Source organism: Calidris pugnax, unplaced genomic scaffold (assembly GCF_001431845.1).
Source record: "Calidris pugnax isolate Ruff unplaced genomic scaffold, ASM143184v1 scaffold95, whole genome shotgun sequence".
NCBI classification, from domain to species: Eukaryota; Metazoa; Chordata; class Aves; order Charadriiformes; family Scolopacidae; genus Calidris; species Calidris pugnax.
The window spans coordinates 13,762,510-13,786,272 of NW_015090885.1; the positions used below are offsets into that span (position 1 = coordinate 13,762,510).

General features: G+C 34.8%; 1 protein-coding gene across 25 annotated transcripts in view; it reads left to right on the forward strand.

Moving 5' to 3' along the window:
* ABI3BP (ABI family member 3 binding protein) overlaps nt 1-23,763 on the forward strand; it is a 152,185-nt gene that overhangs the window by 90,395 nt on the left and 38,027 nt on the right. For 19 of the 25 annotated variants that reach the window (XM_014947274.1, XM_014947281.1, XM_014947280.1 and 16 more), the window contains 20 exons: nt 542-616; nt 1,148-1,222; nt 2,496-2,561; nt 3,813-3,893; nt 7,220-7,288; nt 9,257-9,304; nt 9,789-9,863; nt 11,428-11,475; nt 11,977-12,051; nt 13,542-13,589; nt 14,449-14,523; nt 15,301-15,375; nt 16,664-16,738; nt 17,436-17,513; nt 19,012-19,086; nt 19,706-19,777; nt 20,267-20,341; nt 21,934-22,008; nt 22,482-22,556; nt 23,684-23,749. In XM_014947274.1, coding sequence (XP_014802760.1) covers nt 542-616; nt 1,148-1,222; nt 2,496-2,561; nt 3,813-3,893; nt 7,220-7,288; nt 9,257-9,304; nt 9,789-9,863; nt 11,428-11,475; nt 11,977-12,051; nt 13,542-13,589; nt 14,449-14,523; nt 15,301-15,375; nt 16,664-16,738; nt 17,436-17,513; nt 19,012-19,086; nt 19,706-19,777; nt 20,267-20,341; nt 21,934-22,008; nt 22,482-22,556; nt 23,684-23,749 — 1,401 coding nt within the window. The remainder of the gene's footprint in view (nt 1-541; nt 617-1,147; nt 1,223-2,495; nt 2,562-3,812; nt 3,894-7,219; nt 7,289-9,256; nt 9,305-9,788; nt 9,864-11,427; nt 11,476-11,976; nt 12,052-13,541; nt 13,590-14,448; nt 14,524-15,300; nt 15,376-16,663; nt 16,739-17,435; nt 17,514-19,011; nt 19,087-19,705; nt 19,778-20,266; nt 20,342-21,933; nt 22,009-22,481; nt 22,557-23,683; nt 23,750-23,763) is intronic. The other 6 variants (XM_014947275.1, XM_014947284.1, XM_014947276.1 and 3 more) reach the window with 6 other exon arrangements.

Consider the following 23,763-nt stretch of genomic DNA (forward strand, 5'->3'; position numbering starts at 1 on the left):
TTGACTTGTTAAAAATACTAAGGATAGTGTATCCTTAATGGCATGAAATTGGTTAACAGTCACAGACACTTGATGCTTTCAGACTGAAACCGTAGTGGGATCAGTTGTCAGCTTTCTATTCCAGATTTTATATGGTTCTAATATCTGACTAACTGATTGCTCAACATTTATTCTTCATTAAATTCCTCCGTTTTACACCATACCATTTCCCTTAAGTAATGGACCAAAACTCATAATGTTCAAATGCTCAACTTAAAGTCTTACTTGGCAGAGGTTGAGATCCTGACCAGTTGCAACGAAGGCAGTAGGAAACAAACATCCAGAATTTCTGCACATCACAAATGTAATGCTTTATAGTAATGGAAGCTTTACACAGTTCAAAAAATGAATTTCTCTATAATACACACTAAACTGATAAGTGTTCAAGTATTAGTGAAATATTTGTTGTGCTTGTAAAAACAAATTTGTTTTTGCCTATGAAGGAAGAGTTTCTTCCATTAGCTCTTTGCTCTCTTATGACTGTCACCATTTCTTCCAACAGCAACAAGTGAATTCATTCTGGAATCTTTCACATCTAAAACTTCTCATCCTTTTCAATGGCCAAGGGTAACATTAGGTAATGTTGTTTTCACCTAGTGAAAAACTCTGTGTTTGTTTTGAGCACTTCATCCCATAAAAATGCATTTCTTCCAGCATATCATTTCACATGCATAATCTTTTTCCTGGTTTAGAGTCTTGTTCTTCCATTGTCATTAGATTGATTCTTCTTTGATATATCTCTGTGTAAGAAGGATGATTGTACTGTCCTTAGAGAAGTAAAACTTGCCTTGCATGAAAAACTCCATCATCCTTTTATTAGAGTGTTTTGTCTATCTCTTTCTCTCTCATGCACACCCATGTGTCATCTCTGATACGTAGAGCTTTCATAGTGGAAATGTTAATTGTTTTGGAGACAGAATCTATTTCTCATCTACGCACAGCATTTCAGTATCATCTCCATTCCACACTTAAAACTGATTTCATCAGATGGCTTTGACATTCCATACTAAGTTGTCTTTTCTTCAATATAAACTTGTGGCATGTGCTGTTTGTTGTGGGAAACCCTTGTTAAACAATTTTTGATTGCAAACTGAGCTCTTTCTTTCAGCTCCAAAAGAAATACCACTTATTCCTTCTAAACTGAAACCATCTGCTTCCCCAGAAGTACAGCATGTGAAACCTGGTAATTGTGCATTTTTATAGATTGGTATGGAAAGACATATGTTCACTAAAAATATCTAAGCAAAACTTCCAAAAAAAGAACATGAGCTATGCAATACATGAGCATCTTGGCTAACTCAGTATTCTAAAATCAGTCATTTGGTGTTGCTTAACAAAAGGAATTAGATAAACTTACCAGTTTTATGCATTTGGGTTCAGTGACAGAAATATAAACAAGTTCTCTAGTTTTGTAACCTTTTTAAAGAACTAAATGGGTAAAAACTTCTAGGTGGCACAGGTTTTTTTTAATATCATTTGTATGAACAATATATATGATTATTATTTCTACAGTCTCTTTTGCCAGTCACCATCTCCCTCTTTCACACAGAAATACTATGGCAAAGATAACATCTTTGTTAGTCACAACAGTTTGTTGATTGATAGTAAAGTACTACTCATGATCAATAAGTCCTCCTGCAGGGAACTCAGTTGAAAGGTTTGCCATTTTAGTGTAAGTAGGACAGCTTTCTGAAAGTAGGAGAAGAAACTTTCATATACATGTGAGATTCATCCTTTGACCATGGGAACATTATCATCGTGTCATGTCTTTTTTCCTTTTCTCTTTTTTGTTAAAAAACAATATATCTCTGTACTCATTTTCATCTGATTTGGGATTAAGGGAGGTGAATTTGCCTCCTTTAGTGATTCAGGTACTGTTCTAATAAATATTATCGTTTGTATTACGAAAGCCCTGAAATGTTTCTGTTCTCATATCTCATACACAGCACAGTAAAAAGCAGGAGTTGCTTTTGATGTCTTCTATGTGTTTTACAATTGACTACAGGCTCTGATTTAAGATTTTCAGCAAGATTTTGGCATTTAGAAGTTTCCTCTTTGGTATAGATCCTCTGATACTTGTTACAGACTGCAGTCTTTTCTTCAATCAAAGCCTTCATCTGTCCTTTCTCACTGTTTTCCCATAGCATCAAAGACATCTGTTTGTTGATTGAGTCAAACAATGGATTAAAAATGTCCTGAGAAAATAAATATGGGGAAGGAGCCTTAGAAGCAGACCCTCACACATACCCATGAGCATACAGTGTGCAGTTTCATAGGAAGCGAAACTAAAAGGATTGTAGGGTGTTATGCTTAAGAGTAGGACTTAGTTGCATCTTATATAGTCTATTTAAAAACAAACAAACAAACCCCCTGAACTACTGGAATGGTAACGCTTTTGACTTACTGTTGATACATCTACTGATCTGTTCTATTACACTTGAATTTTTCTTTTCTAGCCCCTAAACCACCACTTTTGGAGCCTAAAACTTCTCAGACTGTTGAACAACCAAAAGCAACACTAGGTAATACATGTTTCTGTAGCTGTTGGTCACTCTTCTTTGCAGTCCGTGCCACAGTTTGTACTCTTACTTTGTCTCATAGCTCTTACTATATTGAATCCATTTCTCTGAGAGGGGAAAACAGATAGGAATTAAGCATTCAGAAATATATTTTTCTAAACTTAGGAGAAAAAGAAATTTGGAATTTTTTCATATGGTTTTACTAGTACTATAGTACAGTAAAATTTTGGGGATCAGAATTGTCTTTCATTTTGTTGGGAGTTTTTCTACACCAACACACTTTACCCTCAGAAAATCATCAGAAAACCATTGCAAGTACTATTGAGAGGCCAAGTGCAAGGCTAGTATTGTGGATGTTAATCCTAGAACTCTCAATGAAGGATTCCTGTGGCACTGGGTGGACGTATGAATTCTACTCTTCTTTTATGAATTCTTCTGAATGTCATTTTGGCTTGAAAGACACTTATCAGTCACTTTTTATGTCTCATTCTACTCTGTTCTTTCTATAAATGTCATATGCTTTTCTACTCTGTGGAAAACTATGAAACTTTTTCTTAGAAAGCAGTCTCATAGCACAACTTTATTAAAATGAACAATATTACTGCCTATACTACCTGAAACTCACCTTAAGCTTTATCTGATGTCAGATTAACAGCCCTGATTAGCTAATTACAGTTTCAACCCGTGCACGTCCAGGGGAAAAAATGGACTGGTTGCTCTTAATTTTTACCACTTAGATGGTGCTACTTCCATTTTATTAAGATCTGTAACTACAGTTATGAAGCAATTCCCTTTTTTATTATTGATTCCATGTTTTTCCAGCTCTCTACCAGTAATTTCTTTACACTGTTGAAAACTGGGGACATTTTTGAATATTTTGTCTACATATGTGTTTTGATGGCTTAAAATCAACCTGGAGTTCAAAAGGATAAACAGTATTATTATTTTACCTCTTAAGTATCTTGGAAAAATTAATTTTCTAACTTAAGGAAAGGAACATTTTGATGTAATTGTAACCTACAGTTACATGTTTTAAATTCATGTACTGACTTTTGCAGTGAAGAACAAGCAGGGCTTTTGCTGGGGTAGTGAAGTCTTAGGAAAAAGTTTTGGGAAGCCTTCTTAGCAAATCTGATTTTGCCATTTGCTTTTGTTCCCAGTAGCCATTCAATGCTTCATTTCAGGCTTGAAGAATATGATTTTTATGTGATACAGTGGAAAGGATAATCTTATAATCTAGTATATTTCTTTCAGCTCCTAAAGAAGCAAAACTCAAACCTTCTGCATCTAAACATAGACCATCTGCCAGACCCAAAAAGCCACGAACTAAACCTGGTAACTAACTTCCATAGCAAACCTTTTTTATAATGTATCACTTAAGTAGTATACTTTAGTTTAAATTTATTTCATGTGAAGCTCAGTACTTAATCATTAAAGGATGGGCACTGAGGGAAGCTGTGTTGTTTGAGGAATATCATTTTTGTATTGAACCAAGAAAATTTGAAGGAAAGTAAGAAAATTTCTAGCTTTTTTTTCCACAAATCACAAAGTTATGTGGCCTGGCATTGAAACAAATTGTCTTCCTGATTTTGATTTCAAAATAGCAAGTTTTCCAACTTAGTTCAGCACAGAATCCAGAAAATGCAAATTCTCATGCTTTGCTGATAGTTACAGTATCTTGCCTAGAACCATAAGATTCATATTGATTCAGTGATCATTAATGCATCAACAGTTACCCGAAACTGTGCAAAAGAGTTAAATTCTGCTCTGGAATTTAGTCAAGGCATATTTTATGATGGCAAGTTAAATTACACTTTCACAGGGGGGTTGAAGTCGCTCTGTGTTGGAGAATAGAAGGCACATGGCATTTTCTGGAGCTGAAGAATAAGTGAATACAGTTACAAAAATATTACTGGTATTGCATGGTCTATAATGAAGTTGGAAAGCTTAAAATTGCATAATTTTATATTCTAAGAATATATTACTTAATGCTGGAAGAGATCAAGCAATATTATTAAATTCTTTCCAGATTGTCTGTGAATTTATCTTTTTTTTCTCATAAAAATAATTACTCTCTTCAGACCAACTAATTCCTTGTAAAACTTGTTAACTAAACGGCAATTATGACTTGGAACTGTCTCAAAATGGTGTTTATAATTAGTTTTTCATGGTGATTACAGCTTCTACAACATTTTTAGTGTAGGAAGTCCAGTATTGTATTACTAGAACAATTACATTTGTCTCTGCTGTAGATGCCTATATCTGAATATAGATCTGAATCCTGCAATATTTTTTTGAAATGACAGAAGAAAAAACCAACGGATTTGGAAACCGTTGTATAAAACTGTTTTACACCCTTGAATTGCCAAGATCAACACTGTGTATTGATGTTTCCACAGTGGATGGCTGTGTAACAAGCTTCTATATAACTACGAAGAAAGTGGCATGATTCTGTATTTGTACACATGCCTCTTGTTTGTCCTTTTTCTGTTAGTGGTTTTACCAATCAATCAGACAGAATCCTAAGAAACACTTTTTAATCATAATTAAGCTTGTAATGATCTTCCTGTAATTAGGCATTTGTGAATTTGGCATTTGTTCTCATGGGACAAATGATGATGTTCAGAAATTATTATTTGGACATCAAATATGCAGTGCATGGGCATAACCTGGCTTTTGGGTAGGTGGCAAAATGGTCAAGGAGCATGATCTCCTCTGTATTCCAGCATCACCTGGGAGTTCAGTTTAAATTAGAAACTTATGTCATGACAGTGGTTGTCACCTCTACTTATTAGTGAATCAAATAATACTTGATCACTGACTTCCTAATGATCCACTTTGGGTCAAACTGAATTCCTGAAAGTTTATTTTGGTTCTCACTCTTAATAAAACTTGTATTACTCTGGTAAAGTATTTGTCCTTTTGCAGTGAGAAAAAAATTCATTAAAAAAAAACACATGTAAACAATTTTCAGTTTTTCCAACTAACCAAATTGACATTATAGTCAAATTTTGCAGCTTCATTCTTCTTGATATTTTGATAATTGAATCTGTTGCTTCCATGGAAAAACAGTTCTTGTTGCCAGTGTGATCCTGCCCAACCATTGTGTTTACGTGTATTATTGTTAGCATTAATGTATCTAAACATACTAAGTTCCCCATTTTTCAGGAAAGGAAATTATAATGAATTTTCTACATGTATCCAACTGCACTGCAACATTTTCTTTTCAGAAGAGGACAAGAATAGTTCTTTATAATGAATCCTTGTTGAATCCCTGAGATGCACTATAAATATGCACTCTCTTGTGCCTCTAGTACAAAATGCTAGTTCTTCAGATGCATCCATGTATTTCCACTTGTGTAATGTGAGACTTTTGCGAGAGAACTGCAGAATATATCTGTTGTAGAGGAGGATCTCAGCTACCTACGGTGTGTAAATTTCTGTAGTATCAATACAGTACTGAAGTTAAGATAGAGTAGTGTTAGATAGATTGGTGCATACATGTCGTTGTTCCTTTTACAGCCTTCTCTCCCTTACTTGAGGGTACTAGAAGGACTTCTAAACATGCATCTTCTGAAGTATAGTCACACCAGAGAACCATGCCTTCTCAGCCTGTCAAAACTCTCATAATTTGGTGTATGTCTTTCTTTCTATTTTCTGACCTTTAAAGTCTCAGGTTACCTGGCTGCTCAGTGGTTACAACGTGATAAATTGCTCAATAATATCAAGAGTAACTTTTATATCAAAGTCCTCTTGTGTTGTCTGGGAGTTTTATTTAGGAGCTCTGCTTTCAGAACAGTCAGAGGAAATGAAAAGCATTTTATTTCCTCTCAATTTTATTCTCCTCACATCATCATTCTGAGAAATCCATCTCCCAGCTCAGCCTTTTCTTTTTGTCTAGCAAAGTCTATATGAAATGTGAATTATATATCTATTAATTAACTTTTTTTTTTTTAATAGGCTGAGAAGTACCAGAGACTTTCAGGATCTCTTTAGGCTTGGGAGGAGGATGGCATTGTTGAATTTTAATGCCATGTTAATACTAAACAATTCTACCAACTTTGTCTTCAGAGTTCTCTGTTTTTCAGAGTCTTCGGAGTTCTTTCCTATCAAACCTGATTAATTACTCTGGATAGAGATGGGAAGTTTTTTTAACTAGATTATCTAATGTGCTGTAGCACTAGGTTACCTACTGGGATCTTCACTCTTACTTTCTGTCACTTTGCAATTATTTCCACCTGAAGTCTTTCACATCTAACCTTTGCATCACTGTGGAAGAAACCCAGGAAAATTAATAGACAGATTTACCAAAGAAAAAATATTTCTCTGGAAATGTTTCTTTTCAGTGGTCTACAGCCACAAAGGGAAAAAAAAAATAGTCAGGAAAACAGGAAGATGAAGACTGGGAGAGCTCCTCTGCCGGTGGTGTTCCTGTAGCATAAATGCACCTTTTATTTTCAAAGAGCAGCAAAAGATGCACAGGGTAGTTACTGTTGCTTCAGAACACTCAGTAAACTTATTACTTACTCAGTGTTTCCATTTGAATAATGGGGAGGAGGTAGATTTTAATTGGGAAGCAAGAGCGTGTCAGCCATACTAGATGTTGAGAAATAGATATAGATGCACCTGTATTTCTCTCAAGAAAATTCTCTTTATTCCAGCAGCAACCATTCCAGTTTCAGTCACTGCTAAGAGTCCCTACGCATATGAACATCCAAAGACTACAGAGGGTAATGATTACGAGTCATCTTTAGTCATTCTTCTTTCCTGTAGGCTTCTTGCTTATTCATATGTGGTCCAAACCCAAGAAATGGAAACAGAGTCTTGGTGCTTTGTTATTTGTCCGTGTTTCTAGTGTGGATATATTATCTTCTAAAAGACAGGATATCACTTCAAAGGTATCTGATTAGAAGCCTCAGTTACATTAGAAAAAGAAAGAATGAGAACTATTGCAATAGTAAAGACTTTATGAAATATAAAAATAATGTGTAATCTAAAAATCACATTTAAAATGACAAACTGCTGAATAATTTCTGCAAAAGAGTTCTTTGTTGCACATAACTGAGCATTGCTTGATAATTTCTCAAATTTCTGGAAAATGTTGCATCCTTTCAATTAATCCATGGAAACTTATGTTAAATTTAAGAATAAAAAAGTAATAATGATAATTACTTTTTTTGGTATGAGAGAACAAAGGTGTCCTTTGCAGTGAGCCTTGAAATGTTATATCTGATTCAAAGGAAGATTTCAGTCACTGTTTGCATTCACTCTGTATTCTGACAAGCATTTTAAGATGTTTTTAAAGGTATAGCATAGCTCTTTTAAACCTGAATGAAGCCAACTACATATATAATACTTTACTGGACAAGAATGGCCTTAAGTCTGTGCTTAGATTATTTGATTAAATAGAATCAATATATTTTGGCCAATTAGCAACAAATCACTAATAATAGATTCACTGTTTCCAACTGCAGTAAATTCTACTTCATAAAGCACTCTTAAAGCTCTTCTAATGACCTTGGTTTGCCAAAGTCAACATTGGATAGCAATGTTTTCTTAGCATCCTATCTTAGCTTTCTTTTCTTTGAATTTTGGCTAATCTCATAGAAGCTAATTTTGCTACAGAAAAGCATCTAACTCTCTGATTATCCCTTTCTTCAAAAGCTCTGTCTGCTAGTTTTGCCCATATCCAAAAATATTTCACGCATTAAACCCATAGCACCAGGGGAGAAAGAACTTGTTCATTATTTTGGGATAATATTTATACAAAGAGAAACCAGATTGCTTCAGAAAAAAAAGAAATTGCAGATCTAACAGACTTGCTTTCTATTCTTAATATTTGAAGGTTGTTGTGGGTTTTTTTTCATTTTAAGAAATCACTGATTTTTTAAGAGCAATCTGAAAATAGAAATGAATATTTTACAGAAAGATTTTGAATTTAAATTCTGAAAGCAATTGCTGTGCTTGAGTAACAGCAAAGTCATTGCAAACCAGGGATATGTAGTGAGCACATTAGAAAGATTATCAATTAATATTATTTTAATATATTTTCTGTACTGTTATTTTTAATAGATTGTACCACTTCATAATTTAGGATTGTGATTATTTTTTTTCCTTTTTCCCCCAGTTTGACATAGCTTGTGAGTAGAAAAAAGGACCTGATGTATTGGTTTTGTGATCCAAATTATAAGAGGATATAATGAGAAAAACCTAAGAGACGTTATCAAAATATATATTTTCAGATAATTACATAGCTGTATCAATAGCAGCCTTTTAGTCATCTGCTTGACTGTTCACTTTAGAGGAAACAATTAGCTGTTTTGTCATGGTCAAGATGCCACTTTCAAGTAGTAGCAGACTTCAGTTTGGGGATATCTGACATTTTTGTGTATCAGGAGTCCCTTGCTGTCTCTGAGTTAAGCTGTGTGCTCTCTTCCCTTGCTTGTTCGAGGATTTACTGATTTCTATTAAAATATATTTGCTTTCGTTGCCATCAAGTCTGTGCAATTGTATTTTTCTTATTGAACCAATATTAGTAGGAAGTTTAATTGTCCATGCTTTTAAAACTGAAAGTTAATTTGAAGATCAGCCTTACTGTGGTGTAGTATTAGCACCTGCTTTTATACTTACCAGTGGAGTAATTTTAAGTGTTTTGGCATACATTCCATACTTACCTTGTCACGCTGTTTCTGTTGCAGTCTTGGAACCTATTACACTTAGAATTGAACCACCAAGGTCAACGATAGGTAATGATATTTCCTTGGCAAGCTGTTGTGTTTGCTTTTTCATCACAGAAGGCATCACTGAAGTCATCACCTTATGCCTTAGGAGTGTCTCATTAACCTTCATTTTTCTTCTAGGCAATTCTTTCGCTGGGTATTCATGACAGTTGTACATATTGCTTTCTTCACAGTTGGAATGTCTCTTTTTTTTTTAAGAAAACGATGCTGGCAGCTCTCCTTTCTCATGATTATGCTTGTCTGTGCTTCTCCCAGCTTTTTATTTAAAAAAATAAAACCTGAGCTTCAAAAATTGCTGAAATTCCACTCTCTTGCTTAGATTGATGTAAACACACAGAGAGTATTACCTGACTTTCTTTCCTACTTCCTATAAAGAAACTTTTTTTCTCTCTTGCAGGTGTGAGGTTTCTGTGTTTGTATGTTCAACTTGATATCAAACGCTAATTACTGTGCAATTTAACCAATTTCTTACCCATATTTTCTCTTCCAGCTCCAAAGGAGACTCAGCGTATTCCTTCTAAACCTAAAACTTCACCCAAACCTCATATTCCACAAATCAAAGATGGTAAATTACTTTGTGTGATTATTTCTAATACAGTTTATATTGGATTGAAACGTATGTTTGAGCAGCTGTTTAGTTATCTGAGCCAGTTAAAACATAATGGGGTTCTGTTCTGCTGTGTGTTCGGTAATTTGTTTGCAGTTTTCAGGAGTGGTAACATTGCCTAGGTATTTTTCATAATGCAAAAGAGTAAATCTCTGATACTTCATGGCAGCAGGATGAGAGTATTGTTGCTAAACTCAAATTACAGTGTTAGCTAAAGCAAATACCTAACAATTAATGTATTAGAGCTACTTAGGTGGTACAATTCTTTCCAGCACTGCTTTGCATTGTTAGAACAAATATGTTTCCCTTTTAAGTCATAATTACTTAATTTCATCACATTATTATTTTCTGCATAAATGAGCAACTTACCCAGTGCATAGTTACTATTTTTTTAATAAATATTAATATTTATTAGCATTAATGATCCTTTATGCGTATTTCAAAATACTGGAGTTTTGTACTATGTCATTAAATGTGAGGGAAGTTGAATTCAGTGGCAGGCAGAAAAAACTACTCTCTGTCCTCTGCTATCTGGTTTGTAATATCACCAGAAAATAACAAGGGTATGAAAATTTGTCAACATATGTTATCTTTTGGTAATCGTGAAAAATTTCATTATAATAACATTTCTGGATATCTTGAAATTGTAGACATGAAGCAGTATTTTTGAAAGCTGATGTTATCTATTAAATATGATTTTCTCATGTAGGAAACAGTCAAAATCCTTGTTCGTTCATAATTTTTTAACCATGTAACATTGTAAAACATTGCTTCTAAACTACAACCTAAAATGCAACTTCTCATAGGACTTCCACATACTGTTTATACAATACTTCATCTTACTGTTTTACGGTTGCTTTTTTTTTAAAAAAAAAAAAAACTATTCCTTGAATAATCTATAATATACAGAACTTTTTTTACAGCATAATCCACTTAAATTGTGACTGTCTTAAAAGATGCAAAGAATTTTTTTTATTGTCACCCATACAGAAGCATTGACACAAAGAGGGATACCGTTTCTATTGTGCCTCTTTTTCTGATGTGGGAAATGCAAAGAAATAACATCAGTATCCTTATGCACCTTAAACACCCAGTGTTATTTTATATCCATGTCAGTTTAGAGCTGAAGTATGTGATCATGCAATGCAATACACCGTAATGCTCTTTAATAATATAGCATCCAGAAAACAAGCAAGTGGTCTCTGATTCCAATTGTGTATATAAACTGCATCTGAAATACACCACAAAGGGAAGTCATTTGTGTCCCTACAAAGTCATTTTCTGAATAAAGGGGTGATACACATTGGATATATCATTGAAGCCCATGGGAGAGCTGGGCTCATATTATGTTTCAGCTTACACTGCTACACTCAGAGACTTCATTTAATATAACAGTTACAGTGTGAGATGGTATACATAGTATATAATTGAAAATGCAGTTACTAGACAACTAATACTAAATGTAAGTGGAATTATTCTCTTCAATTTTCATAATGGCTTTTATGTTTTGTTTCTGATACAGTCCTGGAATCTGTAACACTTAGAACTGATCAACTAAAACCAACAATAGGTAACAGTTTTACCTACAGAGACCATCACATTTAGCTTTCTTCTCAGTATGCACCAAGTATCACAAGCACATCTTCATTATATTCCACTGCAATAGTGTTTTACTCTTTCATTTCATCCTTTTGTAATTTTTTTTTTTGTGATTTTACACTAACAACTCATAATCTTGTTTGGTTTTTCGCACACAAATATGTTCTGTAAAGTTGATGGAAGCACCACAATCTACCTTTGACTGTGTGTCTCTATACTCAGTTTCTGTCACGTGCTGCTTTATCTTTTATACTAGTCCATCCATACTGGCCCTGCTTTATGTTATCCTGTTACAGTGGTTCTCCATCAGCACTATTCATTTGTGTACCAGACATTCATACTTCTCCATTACTCATACAAGCTTTTTGTGTTTCCGCAGGGTCCCAAAGGCATATGTTCTTTTTTAATATTATGTCTTCTGTCAGTATGAGTTCTTGAAAATTTTAATAGTTGTCTTTTTTTTTAATTTCAGTTCCAAAAGAAACACAGCGTGTTCCCTCTAAACCTAGAACAACACCAAGCTCAGAGGTGTCACAAACCAAGCCTGGTAAGTACACTGTTTCTTTATCTTATTAGATTGATATGTGTGTCTTATGAATTCTACTGTGATCAGTGGAGCTTCAGATTTATATGTATCCCTTGGGCATAATTGTTGGAGCAGTCCTTGGGGAATAAAATCCAGTATCAAACGTCATGAGATGTGGAATTTATAAGAAGAACCTGATAGGTTTAAAATCTCTGTTCGGTTCTTTTTTACATTTTAAGTCACTGCAACAGTGAGCATTTTCTGTGCAGTTGTCAGGGGAAATAGATCTTTTCTGTGTGAATTTGCTTGGGTTTTGTGAAAGTGAAAAGGAGCGGATTCACTGCAGAGAGGAAGGGTTTGTTGTGGTTTTTTTTTATTTCTCAAATTATGTATTTGTTTTCTCTTTCCCAGGCACAATGATTAATTTATACTTTTCAGTTCACTTTTGCACAGCCCTTATGTTGGTCAGAGATTTAACAATGTGTATTACTTTCTATAAAGTAGTTTACACAGCTTGGTATAGAGCAATTTGCTACCCTGAGCTAATGAAGGATGGAGAAAGAAAGTTATACAACTCACACAAGCAATTGCAAGAGGTACTGTGGTGGGTTGACCCCAGCCAGCAACTAAGCACCCACTAGCCATTTGCTCATTCCACACTGCAGTGTGTTGTGGGAGAGAATCAGAAGAGCAAAAGAGAGAGAGAAAAAAACATAGTTCAAGATAAAGAGTGTTTAACAAGCGAAGGATAAAAAGGCGGGGGGGAAACAAGTGATACAAAGGCAACAACTCACCACATCCCATTAGCAGACCAATGCCAGTCCAGGAGCAATAGGTCCTTCGGAAAGAGTACCCCCCAGTGTTATTGCTAAGCATGACATTATATGAGATGGAATATCCCTCTGGTCAGCTTGGTTCAGCTGTCCTTGCTGTTTGCCCTCCTGGCATCTTACCCATCCCCAAGCCTACTTGCTTGAGGGCAGAGTGAAAAACAAAGTCCTTGATGGCGTAACAAGTACTATTCAGCAATAGCTAAAAGATTGGTCTGTTATCAGCACTGTCTTGGTCAAAAATCTAAACCAGAGTACCACAGGGGCTACTATTAAGAAAATAAACTCCTTCCCAGCCAGACCCAGTATGGGTATCCAAGGTATTAGATGGTGCTGCTGGAGAAATGGGCAGAAAGATGACAGCTCTTTTTCCCTTCAGTAAGTCTACACCTATTGTTTGAATGAGAACCTTGAAAGTCAGGAAAGTGTACAAAGTTGAATTTCTTTGTGGCTTATTAAAAAAGCTTCAGATTTATATTTGGGCTCTGCTCTGTATTAGAACTATTGCCTTGAACTGTAGGCAGTCCTGAGCAGCATAATACTCTGACCTACTGAGCTTCAAGGAGTGACCATCTGTTATTGGCTGAAGTAAGGATGGTGTGATCATTGTGGAGGTAGTGATTGTAATGTTTTGATTGTTCTTGGTAATACTTGTTTTTGTTTTTTATTGTGCTAATGCAGTTCTGGAACCAATTACTTCTAGAACTGAGAAACCGAAGTCAACAGTAGGTAATGATACTTTCTTACTTGACTAGTCATGTTGTCTTTCCTCTTCAATGCAAATCATTAAGAGTAGACCTGCAAAAGGTTGTCACCTTTCTTTGTATGTGCCTGAATAATTTAACTCTGTCTCTTTTCTTATTTTCTACAAAACAATTGAGGAGGATCCTTTCAAGTTTTTATGCATATAACATAGGCCAATTTCCTTCAATATTCAATGATAAGAGGCAGAGGGCAGATCAGAACAGGATCCTAACTTACATGTTCTTGGTCATACTATAGAGGTTGCACTGTTCTAATTAGTCATGTGGTTTGGATGAGCAGAGCTGCATACTGCAAGTTTTCTTTATCTGCTTCCCTTCCCCTCCAGTTTTACTAAATGAAATTCGGTCCTTCATAGAGATCTGAAAAATAGTTCTGTTTCACTCAAGCCTCAATTCCACCATCAGAACAGAATCACTTCGGTGATCTTTGGGTCATACAATTCCTTGAAGTCAGGTCCATTTGACTAAGACATTTTTATCATTTGACTCTGGTACTGTGAATCATTCCAGTACAACCTCCATTACAGAGCAGTGGTGTGTATTTGAAGCTCCTTATTTTCTTTTCTTCTTTTATTTTTAAAGTCCTCTTCGTAAATAGAACCAGTGATTCTATCACATGCTTAGTTGACAATATGTCACAGAAGATCATTTCTTTTCTCGATAGCCTGATTTTGTTCCAAAAAAAAATCTTCTCTCTTGCATCACATCCATAGAATATCTCTGGTTAAAATCTTTGCTCTGTTTTTGTTGACTTTTATGGGTAGGAGTGATTACAGATACCTCAGAAAATTTTAGCATGGTGTAACCCAGTTTCTTTCTTTCAGCTCCTAAAGATACACGTCATGGGCCTTCCAGACCTAAAACACCACCCAGTCCACGTGTTCCTCCAACTAGAGCAAGTAAGCTTATCAATATTTTGCCCTTTAGTGCATGAAAGTTTTATCAGTTTGAAAATTTTCAAAATTGATAGGTTTTCTGAAGGAACACAGTTACTTATTGACTAGGCTGTTTTACTGTCATAATCAAAGTTTGCTACATAGCTGTCACGGAACAAGATAATCAGCTATATATATAAAAATGTCAATAAGTTGTATAATGGTAGGAATGTGAGGTTAACATTCATCTTGAGCCCATGCACATAGGAAAATTTTAGTCTAATTTTCCACAGAATGTGATAGAGGTATTTGTAGTCCTAAGAACTGTTCTAAGAACTTTGGAAATAGTTCTGTCCATTTGAAAATTAGTGGTAAATTTCCACATTTTTTCTGCTTTGACTGCTTTGCGGGAGATTTTTTTTTTAATGCGAAGTTGATTTAAATGAGCATCAGATTTTTTGAATATGAAACAGTTGAAAGGGCACCTGGGAAGAAACACTTGAGAACACTTGAGAAGATTAACACTAAGGGAACTGTTAGAATTACAGCTCAATTTGATAGAATTGAGATGAGTGGAGAGTTAGTCCAACACTGCACTATAACAGTCACTTTGTCTTTAGTCTCTTCACTAACATAATACTGATGGCATTGACAGATGATCTCTGTGTTTATTTTCAAATGGAATAAACACTTCCTAAAACAATTTTTTGTAGAAAATGAGTCTGTTGTCAGAAAATTTAAAAGACTTATGTTGAATCATCATCCTCAATAACATGTTAAAAACTTCGCTCATCTTCACAGGTCCAAAAGAAAGCAGACGAGTCTCTTCCAAGCCCAGAGCATCACCAAGTCCAGATGTACCACACACAAAACCTGGTAAATACATTGTTGTTTTGTTGTATTTGAATATTCAGGGTTTCTTTTGGGTTATCTTTCCTCAACAAATCAAGTATTTATTAACATCTCTTCATATAACAAACAAATAGATTTTCTAACAATCATTAAATATATGCTTAAAGGAAGATAAAGCTGATTTGTATTTTTAATGGCTGAGTTTGATGATTTGTATACGCTTTTCAGTCATATGACAGCTATCACTGATGAATAATCTGCATAGCAGGGTAGAATACATACAAACATTGTAGAAAATATACAAACATTCTAAGAATGTTCTTGGAAATTGCATCTCTTCTGGATCTATCAAAAAATGCTTAGAGAAAAACGTATTTGAGGGCCTTCATGTATGATTCTAAATATCTGTAACTGAAGCCACTCAGATTTTATGTGTCCTGGTAATGGAATTTGATCCTTCAAAATATATAGGGATGTACATACTAGTGAACTGCCAAACCTCTGTAATCCCTGGTGGTTCTGAAAGCATCAGTTGAACCTTTTTTTAGAGTGAGCCTATATGCACTAATTCCACCAATAAATAATTAAAGCAAAAAAAAAAAAAAAAAAAAATTTAAGTACGTGTTCCAATTTGGAAATAAATTAGTCATGTAAAGAGTATTTTTACCCTTTTGCTTGTACTTATCACTAATTTTGTGTACATTCTTGTTTTTATGAAGTTTTGGCACATACTACATTTGCAGCTGAACAACCAAAGACAGCAAAAGGTCAAGATGATGCCTTGGACTGGTCATTATTACTTTTTCCCTGCTGCTCCTTGGACCGAAGATCACATATCATTAGTCTGTTTTTCACTCATCTCTATGGGGTTTTAATTTGTTTTCTTTAATATTTGGTGAACTTAATTCTACTCTGTTCCAGGTATTGAAAAATTACTAGCTGTTATGTTGTCGTCACAGAAATTTTCTTTTACTCTCACACTCATTGTAATTCCTTTGACACTTCTAGGAGACAAGCATGCCATGGGCATTGCAGTTATGAGCTCTGAAATGCAGAAGGAAGCATCTCCACGATAGTTGTCTGTGTTCTTTCACTTTTTGTTGCTTGACTCCAGATTTTGCTTCCTTGATCAATTTTCCACCCATGTTTTCATCATGATTTTCTTTTCCCTTTAAATTCTGATACTCGTTTTTCCAGTCTCTCATATAAGGATCTTGTTTTTCTTTGCAAGCACAAGGCATGCAGTGCCTGTGCAATGAACCTGTCTAGCTTCTGAAGAGTATAAACTCTTAAAACAGATATTTTCTTTCAGCTCCTAAAGAACCACAACATACTCCCTTTAAACCTAAAGCACCTCCCATCCCAGATGCTCCACGCAGCAAGCCCGGTAAATTATCTGGTCTTTTGTCAAGCTTAGGTTGATAGTTGAGCAACTGCTTTCAGGGTGGGCAGTGGGGGGAGTTGTCAACAGTACATTTGCTGTTACCTGGGTATCACTCTAGCTTAAGAAACCTCTGCAATGCTGCAGTTAAGTCATACCATTGATGGAAACTGCAATAGTTCGAGACTTTATTTTGTATTAGATGCATATTACCAGAAGAATAGTAATGACTGGTATGCTTAAATCAATGCTAAAAAGTTATTCACAGCTTTTATCTGTGCAACACAGTTCAATTGTTTGCTCCATGTTTTTGAAATGCTTATAAGCCTCTTAAAGATGTTGCAGTGTTTTTTTCTTTATGTATATATTTTCATCCAGGTTAGACTGAGGATTCACTTCAGTTGTATTTTGATTGGGAGACTCCCCATCATAAATCTGACTGACCTGTATAAGATAATCACTGATTTCACTGAAGGGTTATTATTGTTGTTTTTTAACTATCTAGATGTTAAAAACAAACAAAAAACCAAACAAAATTGAACTCTCTGTAACCATAAATCTCTGAGGGTAAATGCCCATTGCTTTTTTAAAACACATCTTCCTGGTGTATATATTAGGAGCTGAAGGCTGTTTTTTAGAGGGTGGGGAGGAAAGGGAGACTCTCTTCATTATTCTGAGCATTTATCGACATTTTTTCCAACAGAAATCATTCCAACCTTCTTCCATGAACCAGATACTACTATGATTCCTCATATTCCTGAAAGAACAAAGGCAACATTGGGTAATCATATGTATTTCATAACCAATTACTCTATTTTCCATTCTTGTTAGAGAAGGTATTCTTAGAAAAAGCTCATTACATAATACTAAAACTAATAATGAAGTTTTACTCTGCTTCTAGATACTTGCTTGCTCTTTGGTATCGATAAGGGTAATAATACATGAGCTCATTTACTTTTGAAGGTTCTTTTCCTCGTCTTCTAGCCTTTCCTGTCAGGATGGCGTAATTCTTCAGATGTTATATAATTTTCAGTAAAAGGGAACTTTATTTAAAGAGCAGGTAGTGATTCCTGTAATTTCTGCATCTGAGGTATGGATACCATCATCCTAAAATATTCTTCTCCTTCACTCCTTATGTTATAATTTTACAGAAGAAAATTGCAAGGAAAATTATAAGGTATCAACTCTAGCATAACCTGTACCAAATCAGACCAGCTGTGTGGTCCAAAACAAATACTAGCTCTTAAAGCCATTTTCTCTCCTAATTTCTAGTCATCCATGTTGGGAAAACTTCCGTAAATATATGAAACATTAGCTGAGAATTCTTTCTTCTTAGGTTAAATGTCAGATGTCGACCAAATAGGGGTCAATGAATCCAAGCAGGATTGAGTAGCAGGAGTATTGCTTGAGCAATCTTTGTTCTCTGTCCTCAGTTTCAGAGACAGATGTTGACCATGATTTTCTGAGAATGAAATGATATCATTAATGAAGTATTAATAGCCATTTAATAATCTTCAAACAATGAAGAGAAATAGGAAATGAAAAATACTTTCTATCACGTTTCTGTTGTCATATATATTCCCTGTATGTATTGATACTTAGGTTAGTATTCATTTGATATCTCTTTATATAGCTTTATGAGTCTATGTGCCCTGTTGTATACATCTGGGGCTACGTGATGTAATATTCATATGCAGAAAATAGTTCTGCAGAGCAAAGGGGATGAAGAATGCACAGGCTAAGGCATGTGTTTTGAGGACCTCCCACATTGGTGTGAATCACAGACTAGCAAGTGCTAAGATAACCTTTTCCAGTAAATGATTCCTGTATGGCAAGAATTTTTAACTGAAGAGTATGAAGATAGCAAGATTGAATAGTTCCCACATAAGAATAAAGAAGTGTGTTTATAAATCAAGTCTAGTACAAAGCATCCACTGAAAAATAGATCAAGTCCTCAGATACTCATGTATGGCAGATGTAGAATATACAGGCTACTGCTTTCCATTTTTGTCCCATTACTATGCTGTTTGTGACTATATTCTTCACGGCTTCATCCAAAACTACCAATTTGTATGTTTTATTTTGGGGAAGTCTGTTTGTGTCAGTGGCCATTTAATTTGTCTTCCTTTCTTTGCAGGAATTACAAATGATTGATTTTCAGCTTTACTCTTACATAATTTGCCTTATTACAGATCAGATCGTACTTATGTTCCCTGTGTGGTATGAAAGCAGTGTGTTTTCCCAATTATTGTTTTGGGTGCTGTTTGTTTTTATTTCAGCTCCAACTGAAAAACAGTTCATTCATACCAAATCAAAAACATCTGAAAAATCAAGACTGCCACACACCAAACCTGGTAATGGAGTCATTCTTTTGATTTTGTGTTTGTGTTTAATCATTCTTTCCCTTAGCCTCAGGTTTCGTGCTTTTTAATGGAATTATTTGTAGCAGATTTTGTGCTGAAACAAATGCATTACACTTAAGTCAATCAATCCAAGATATGTCAAAACTACACTCTAAATAATAGTAAGATTTTTAGTAAAGCAATAAAATCATGACTAAAATACAATAATGTGGGTGTTGAAGAATTTCAGTGGTTAGATAGACTGACTTCTCTCTGATTACTTCCTGGTAATCAGAGATGCTTCTCTGTGAGCATATTTTATTTTTTTTTAACCGTAAAATGCAACAGAACTCCTTTGCAATGTTCTTGCACAGTTAGCAACTGACGCTGTGTGCTATACTGAAACAAAAGCAGTCTTAAAATAGTTACGGGGGGCTGTGTCTCTTCCCATTTTTTTTTATATAAGGAATGTATAGGAGAAGTTAATAGGAGAAAGATAATGGTATCTGTCAGCAGTTGATTTTTAAGACGTTCTGCTATTCTTTAGTTTGGGACATTTTGAAAGTTTTAGAAATAGTTTGTTTCTGTTACATTTCATATTCTAAGATTCTTCACATTTTCTCCTTAACAGCAATCCATCAGACAACTCCACAACCAATTATTACAAAATCTTCTACTATCACTGAGCATTGGGCAACAATGGGTAAATAAGTTTCCTTAAAGTTAAGATGCGGGTATTTTTAATATTTCAATGGAGAAATTTCTAGAGAACGTGCTCTGCTGTAGTAATTTGTGTAACATCATTCCACTGTTCTTCATTCTTGCACACGCTTACACACGTGCATGTTTCTCTATACAGATGAGTCTCAGTTTTATCATAGAAGTAAAGTAGAAATAGCCTAGAGCTCGTATCTGGTGAGAAGCCCGTATTCATCAGATCTCCAACCAAGTTCAGTGGTCTGATTTTTCCTTTAGAGCAAGAATTTTAGCCACTAGCTCAACTCATCCTACAATACAGTGCTAGGACTTTTCTGTGTTTCGGGTAGTCATTTTGTTTCAGGTTCCAGAAAGCCATGGAATTGTTATTGTCTTTTTTTCAGGCATTTCAGGCATGCTTTTTCTGTGGGCTAAATATGGCATTGGATCATGACTCCTGAAGAATACAATAATAATCTTTTTCCTTTTCTTTCAGCTCCAAAAGAAACACTGCTCATTCCTTCCAAAACCAAAACATCTGTCGGGCCAGAAGTACCACAGACTAAACCTGGTAATTTAAAGTTTGTAACTTTGAAAGTGTTATTGTGGCACTACCTTAGTTACACTTTCTGCTGTCATTCAGTACTACTGTCATGTCACATGCATGACATGTAGACAGAAATTAGTAGTATTGTTCAGCTCAGAGTATGGTAATAAATTATATCAAAGAGAATGCCCAAGAATTTCATCAATTTCCGTGGAGAGCAGAAGTTAAGATGGTTACGCTTTTTAACATTTATTTGTTGAATTGGTGGGTAGTAGCCATTAAAAATGTGAGGAATTTGATTAATGTTAATAAAAGCTTCCCTGAGTTCTTTTCTTTTGAGGGATTTTATTACCGTAAATACATTTCCTTCAATTTCTCAAGTACTTTTGAAACACGGGTTACAGAATCTCAGTCCAAGGTAGTTGGATGCTAAAAGTATAGGTACCTACTTCCTATCAGTAATTTTTGCAGTAATTACAATAGATTTAGGAATTCATAGTTATAATGAAGGTTGATGATACTTCAGCTTTATTCTGGGTGTGAACTGTTTTCATAAAAATTACTAGGTAGGAAGGTTACAGGAGAAAAAAAATTATTAGAGGAGGAGTGACAACATGGTTATGAGAAAAAGCAGCTCCTAATCTTTCTTACTCTTTGATCTAACCTCCAAACTGATAATATTTCAGTTTTAGGCAAATAGTTTAATGAATAGTTTTATCATTTACCTTCTTTTTTACCCTTAGACTTCTAGCCCTTTTTATATAGCCAAAAAGAATTCAAGCAGAGACCCTATTAATTCAAGAACTGTACAACAAGTTACTATGAAAATCAAACTGAACAGTCCAGGAAAAAAGATTTATTTTCTAAAGACCTTATATTGAAAGGCTTTCTGTTAAGTGGCCAAGTTAGAGTCTAAGTCTCAGCTGAAAAAGAGCTATTTCTAATCATGTCATAGTTAATGAGTGCTATGTTTTGGTACCACTACAAAGTTAGTTTTGGATGAAGAATTTTATAAAACAGAATTTATAGGTTTATTCTTTTCCTTTTAAATTGTAAATCATTATGATGTATGTACAAAATAAATCACTGTTAGCAAAGTTGTTAAAAACAAATGGTACTATTTAGCCACTACCCTTTACGCTACTAAGTATGTCACTTTCCAGCTTCCATGTTTTAACTTTATTTCTGAAAGACAGAGATGCCTGCAGTGTGTGTGTCTGCCTGCCAATCTCCTTTTCATCCAGTAACTTAGATATCTTTCACTAAATGCAGTCAAATTTGAGTGAGGGAGGAATACCTGAAAGGTAAATAGGTTACTACAAGCTTTTAGAAATCTTTTAGGGAAATACAAATTAATAAGACCAAAGACTGTCAGAACTCCACCTTAAGGGCATTTGTCCTGAAGGTTGGTGGGGGCCCAGCAGAATAGTTGTGCTGTCTGGCTGTCAGCATGAAAATACATCCAGACTAATCAGAACACATGTCTGTCTCATATCTGTTAAAATTGTCTTAGCAGATGTGTAGATAGGTTTTTATGAAACAAACGACACAGATCCTTAATGAAATCCAACTTCTTTAATTTCACTTCTCACAGAACAATGTTTTATTTCTTGTAGCTCCAAGGGCAACACACCTGGGATCAATTAACCTTATAACAGTTCATGTTGTTGATGGGTCCAAAATGACTTTGGGTAATAAAAATATTATGTCAGTTTATTTTTTATAAAACTTTACTTTCTCTGCTTTTGCTATATGGCTAAACTTGCACTTCAATAAACAGAAATACCTTAATATGTTTTTATGTGGTGTTCATTCGTTAGTCACATTCCAGTGCATGTACAAAATGTTGCTGGTTTTAATTTTCCAGCCAATTTTCTTTTTTCATGCAATTCTTCGTAGAAATGTACAAGGCTGAGGTGCAATATTAAAAGGCATTACCTGATCATCTTTTCTTCTTTTGTCTGACTTACTTGTGATATGTATCTTCCCAGTCTTGGAAAGTCTTTTATCTGTATAAAAGCATGATTTTCAGCCAGGTTTCTAGCACTGTCTCTTTTTGTTTATGGTCTGCACAAAGATTGTTTGAGTTTCCCTTCCAACTGTGGTGTCTTATGTTTAAAATAAATCATTTGCATTTGATAAGCAATAATATTTCCACTTTCAGTTCCAAATGAAACGTACCAGATTTCACCGAAGCCCAAAGCTCCTCTAGCAACTGAAACTCCACAATTCAGTACAGGTAATTTTTAGATTTTTCCTAAGTTGTTGTATTGAGAGTCTGTAGATCTGAAGTAAAATCAGTACAGTTTAAGGATCTGTTAATTATTACCTTTAAAACCATTTCAAATATATAACTTGAAATTTTATTTTTCCCCTTATCAAATGGCTTTTGTTCATAGCTCTGAAAGTCAAGATTTAATCGGTGTTGCCTCAAAGATGATATGCAACTTTTAAACAGTATTAGTGCTGTGTATGTGATCCTCAGATGTGTAGTGTTGCAAACATAGATGTAACTGGCTTCCACCTTTTTCCTTATAAAATACTAAATCTAAATCCATAAAACTTTTTCCAAATGCAAATATCAAAAATGAATATGTTCTTTCCCACATAAGTATTTTCTCTGACACTTCAGAGAGGCTGGATTAAGTGTTGTGGATAGAATGGTCATTAGATTTGACTATCAAATACCTATTTATTTTAAAATTTGAGTTACAGAGGCTGATCACTTGGCCCAGATGACAGTGACTACTGCTTACACTTTCAGCTTTCAGTGTGATACACACAGATTCTGTAACAACTAATATATCAAAATTATTTGGCAAGTGAAAGGTGCCAGTAAGAAAAGGTGAAGGCTTCTGATTTTAACCTTGATGAGGCACTATGCTTCACAGCCCTACACAGCGACGGCACTGAATGCTTCCAGTTGTTTTCTCAGCAATATTTTAATGTTTCATGTTTTTATCTGAATATTTGATTTGGGGGGGAAGGGAGGGGTTCAGTTTGCTGTTTTATTTTGAGGTTTTTTGTTTGTTTGTTTTTTACAGAACCTAATTAAATGTCTTAAGGCCATGGATACCTTGCAGAGCTAACTCTGTATCCATATACAGTTGGGTAACTGGCTGTAAATATTTTATATCTTTTCCTAAACCTAAACATGAATGTAACTGGTCAGACTGCATGATGGTGTCATCTGGCCACTAAGAAACTAGCCTTTCAGCGTGCATTTTGGATTGGAACTCATAGAATTCTCATATGTCCATTTTGCTGTATCTCATTGGTGCATGGACCTTTTTTCTGGCAAATTACAATGTATAATTACATTGGTGTTCCTTTTACAGCATTTAAACTGAACCTTATTTCTTTTAGCACCTCATAAAACACGTCTCACTTCTGCAAGACCAAAGCCATCTGATAAATCACAGATCAGACCTGGTAATAATTGTTTA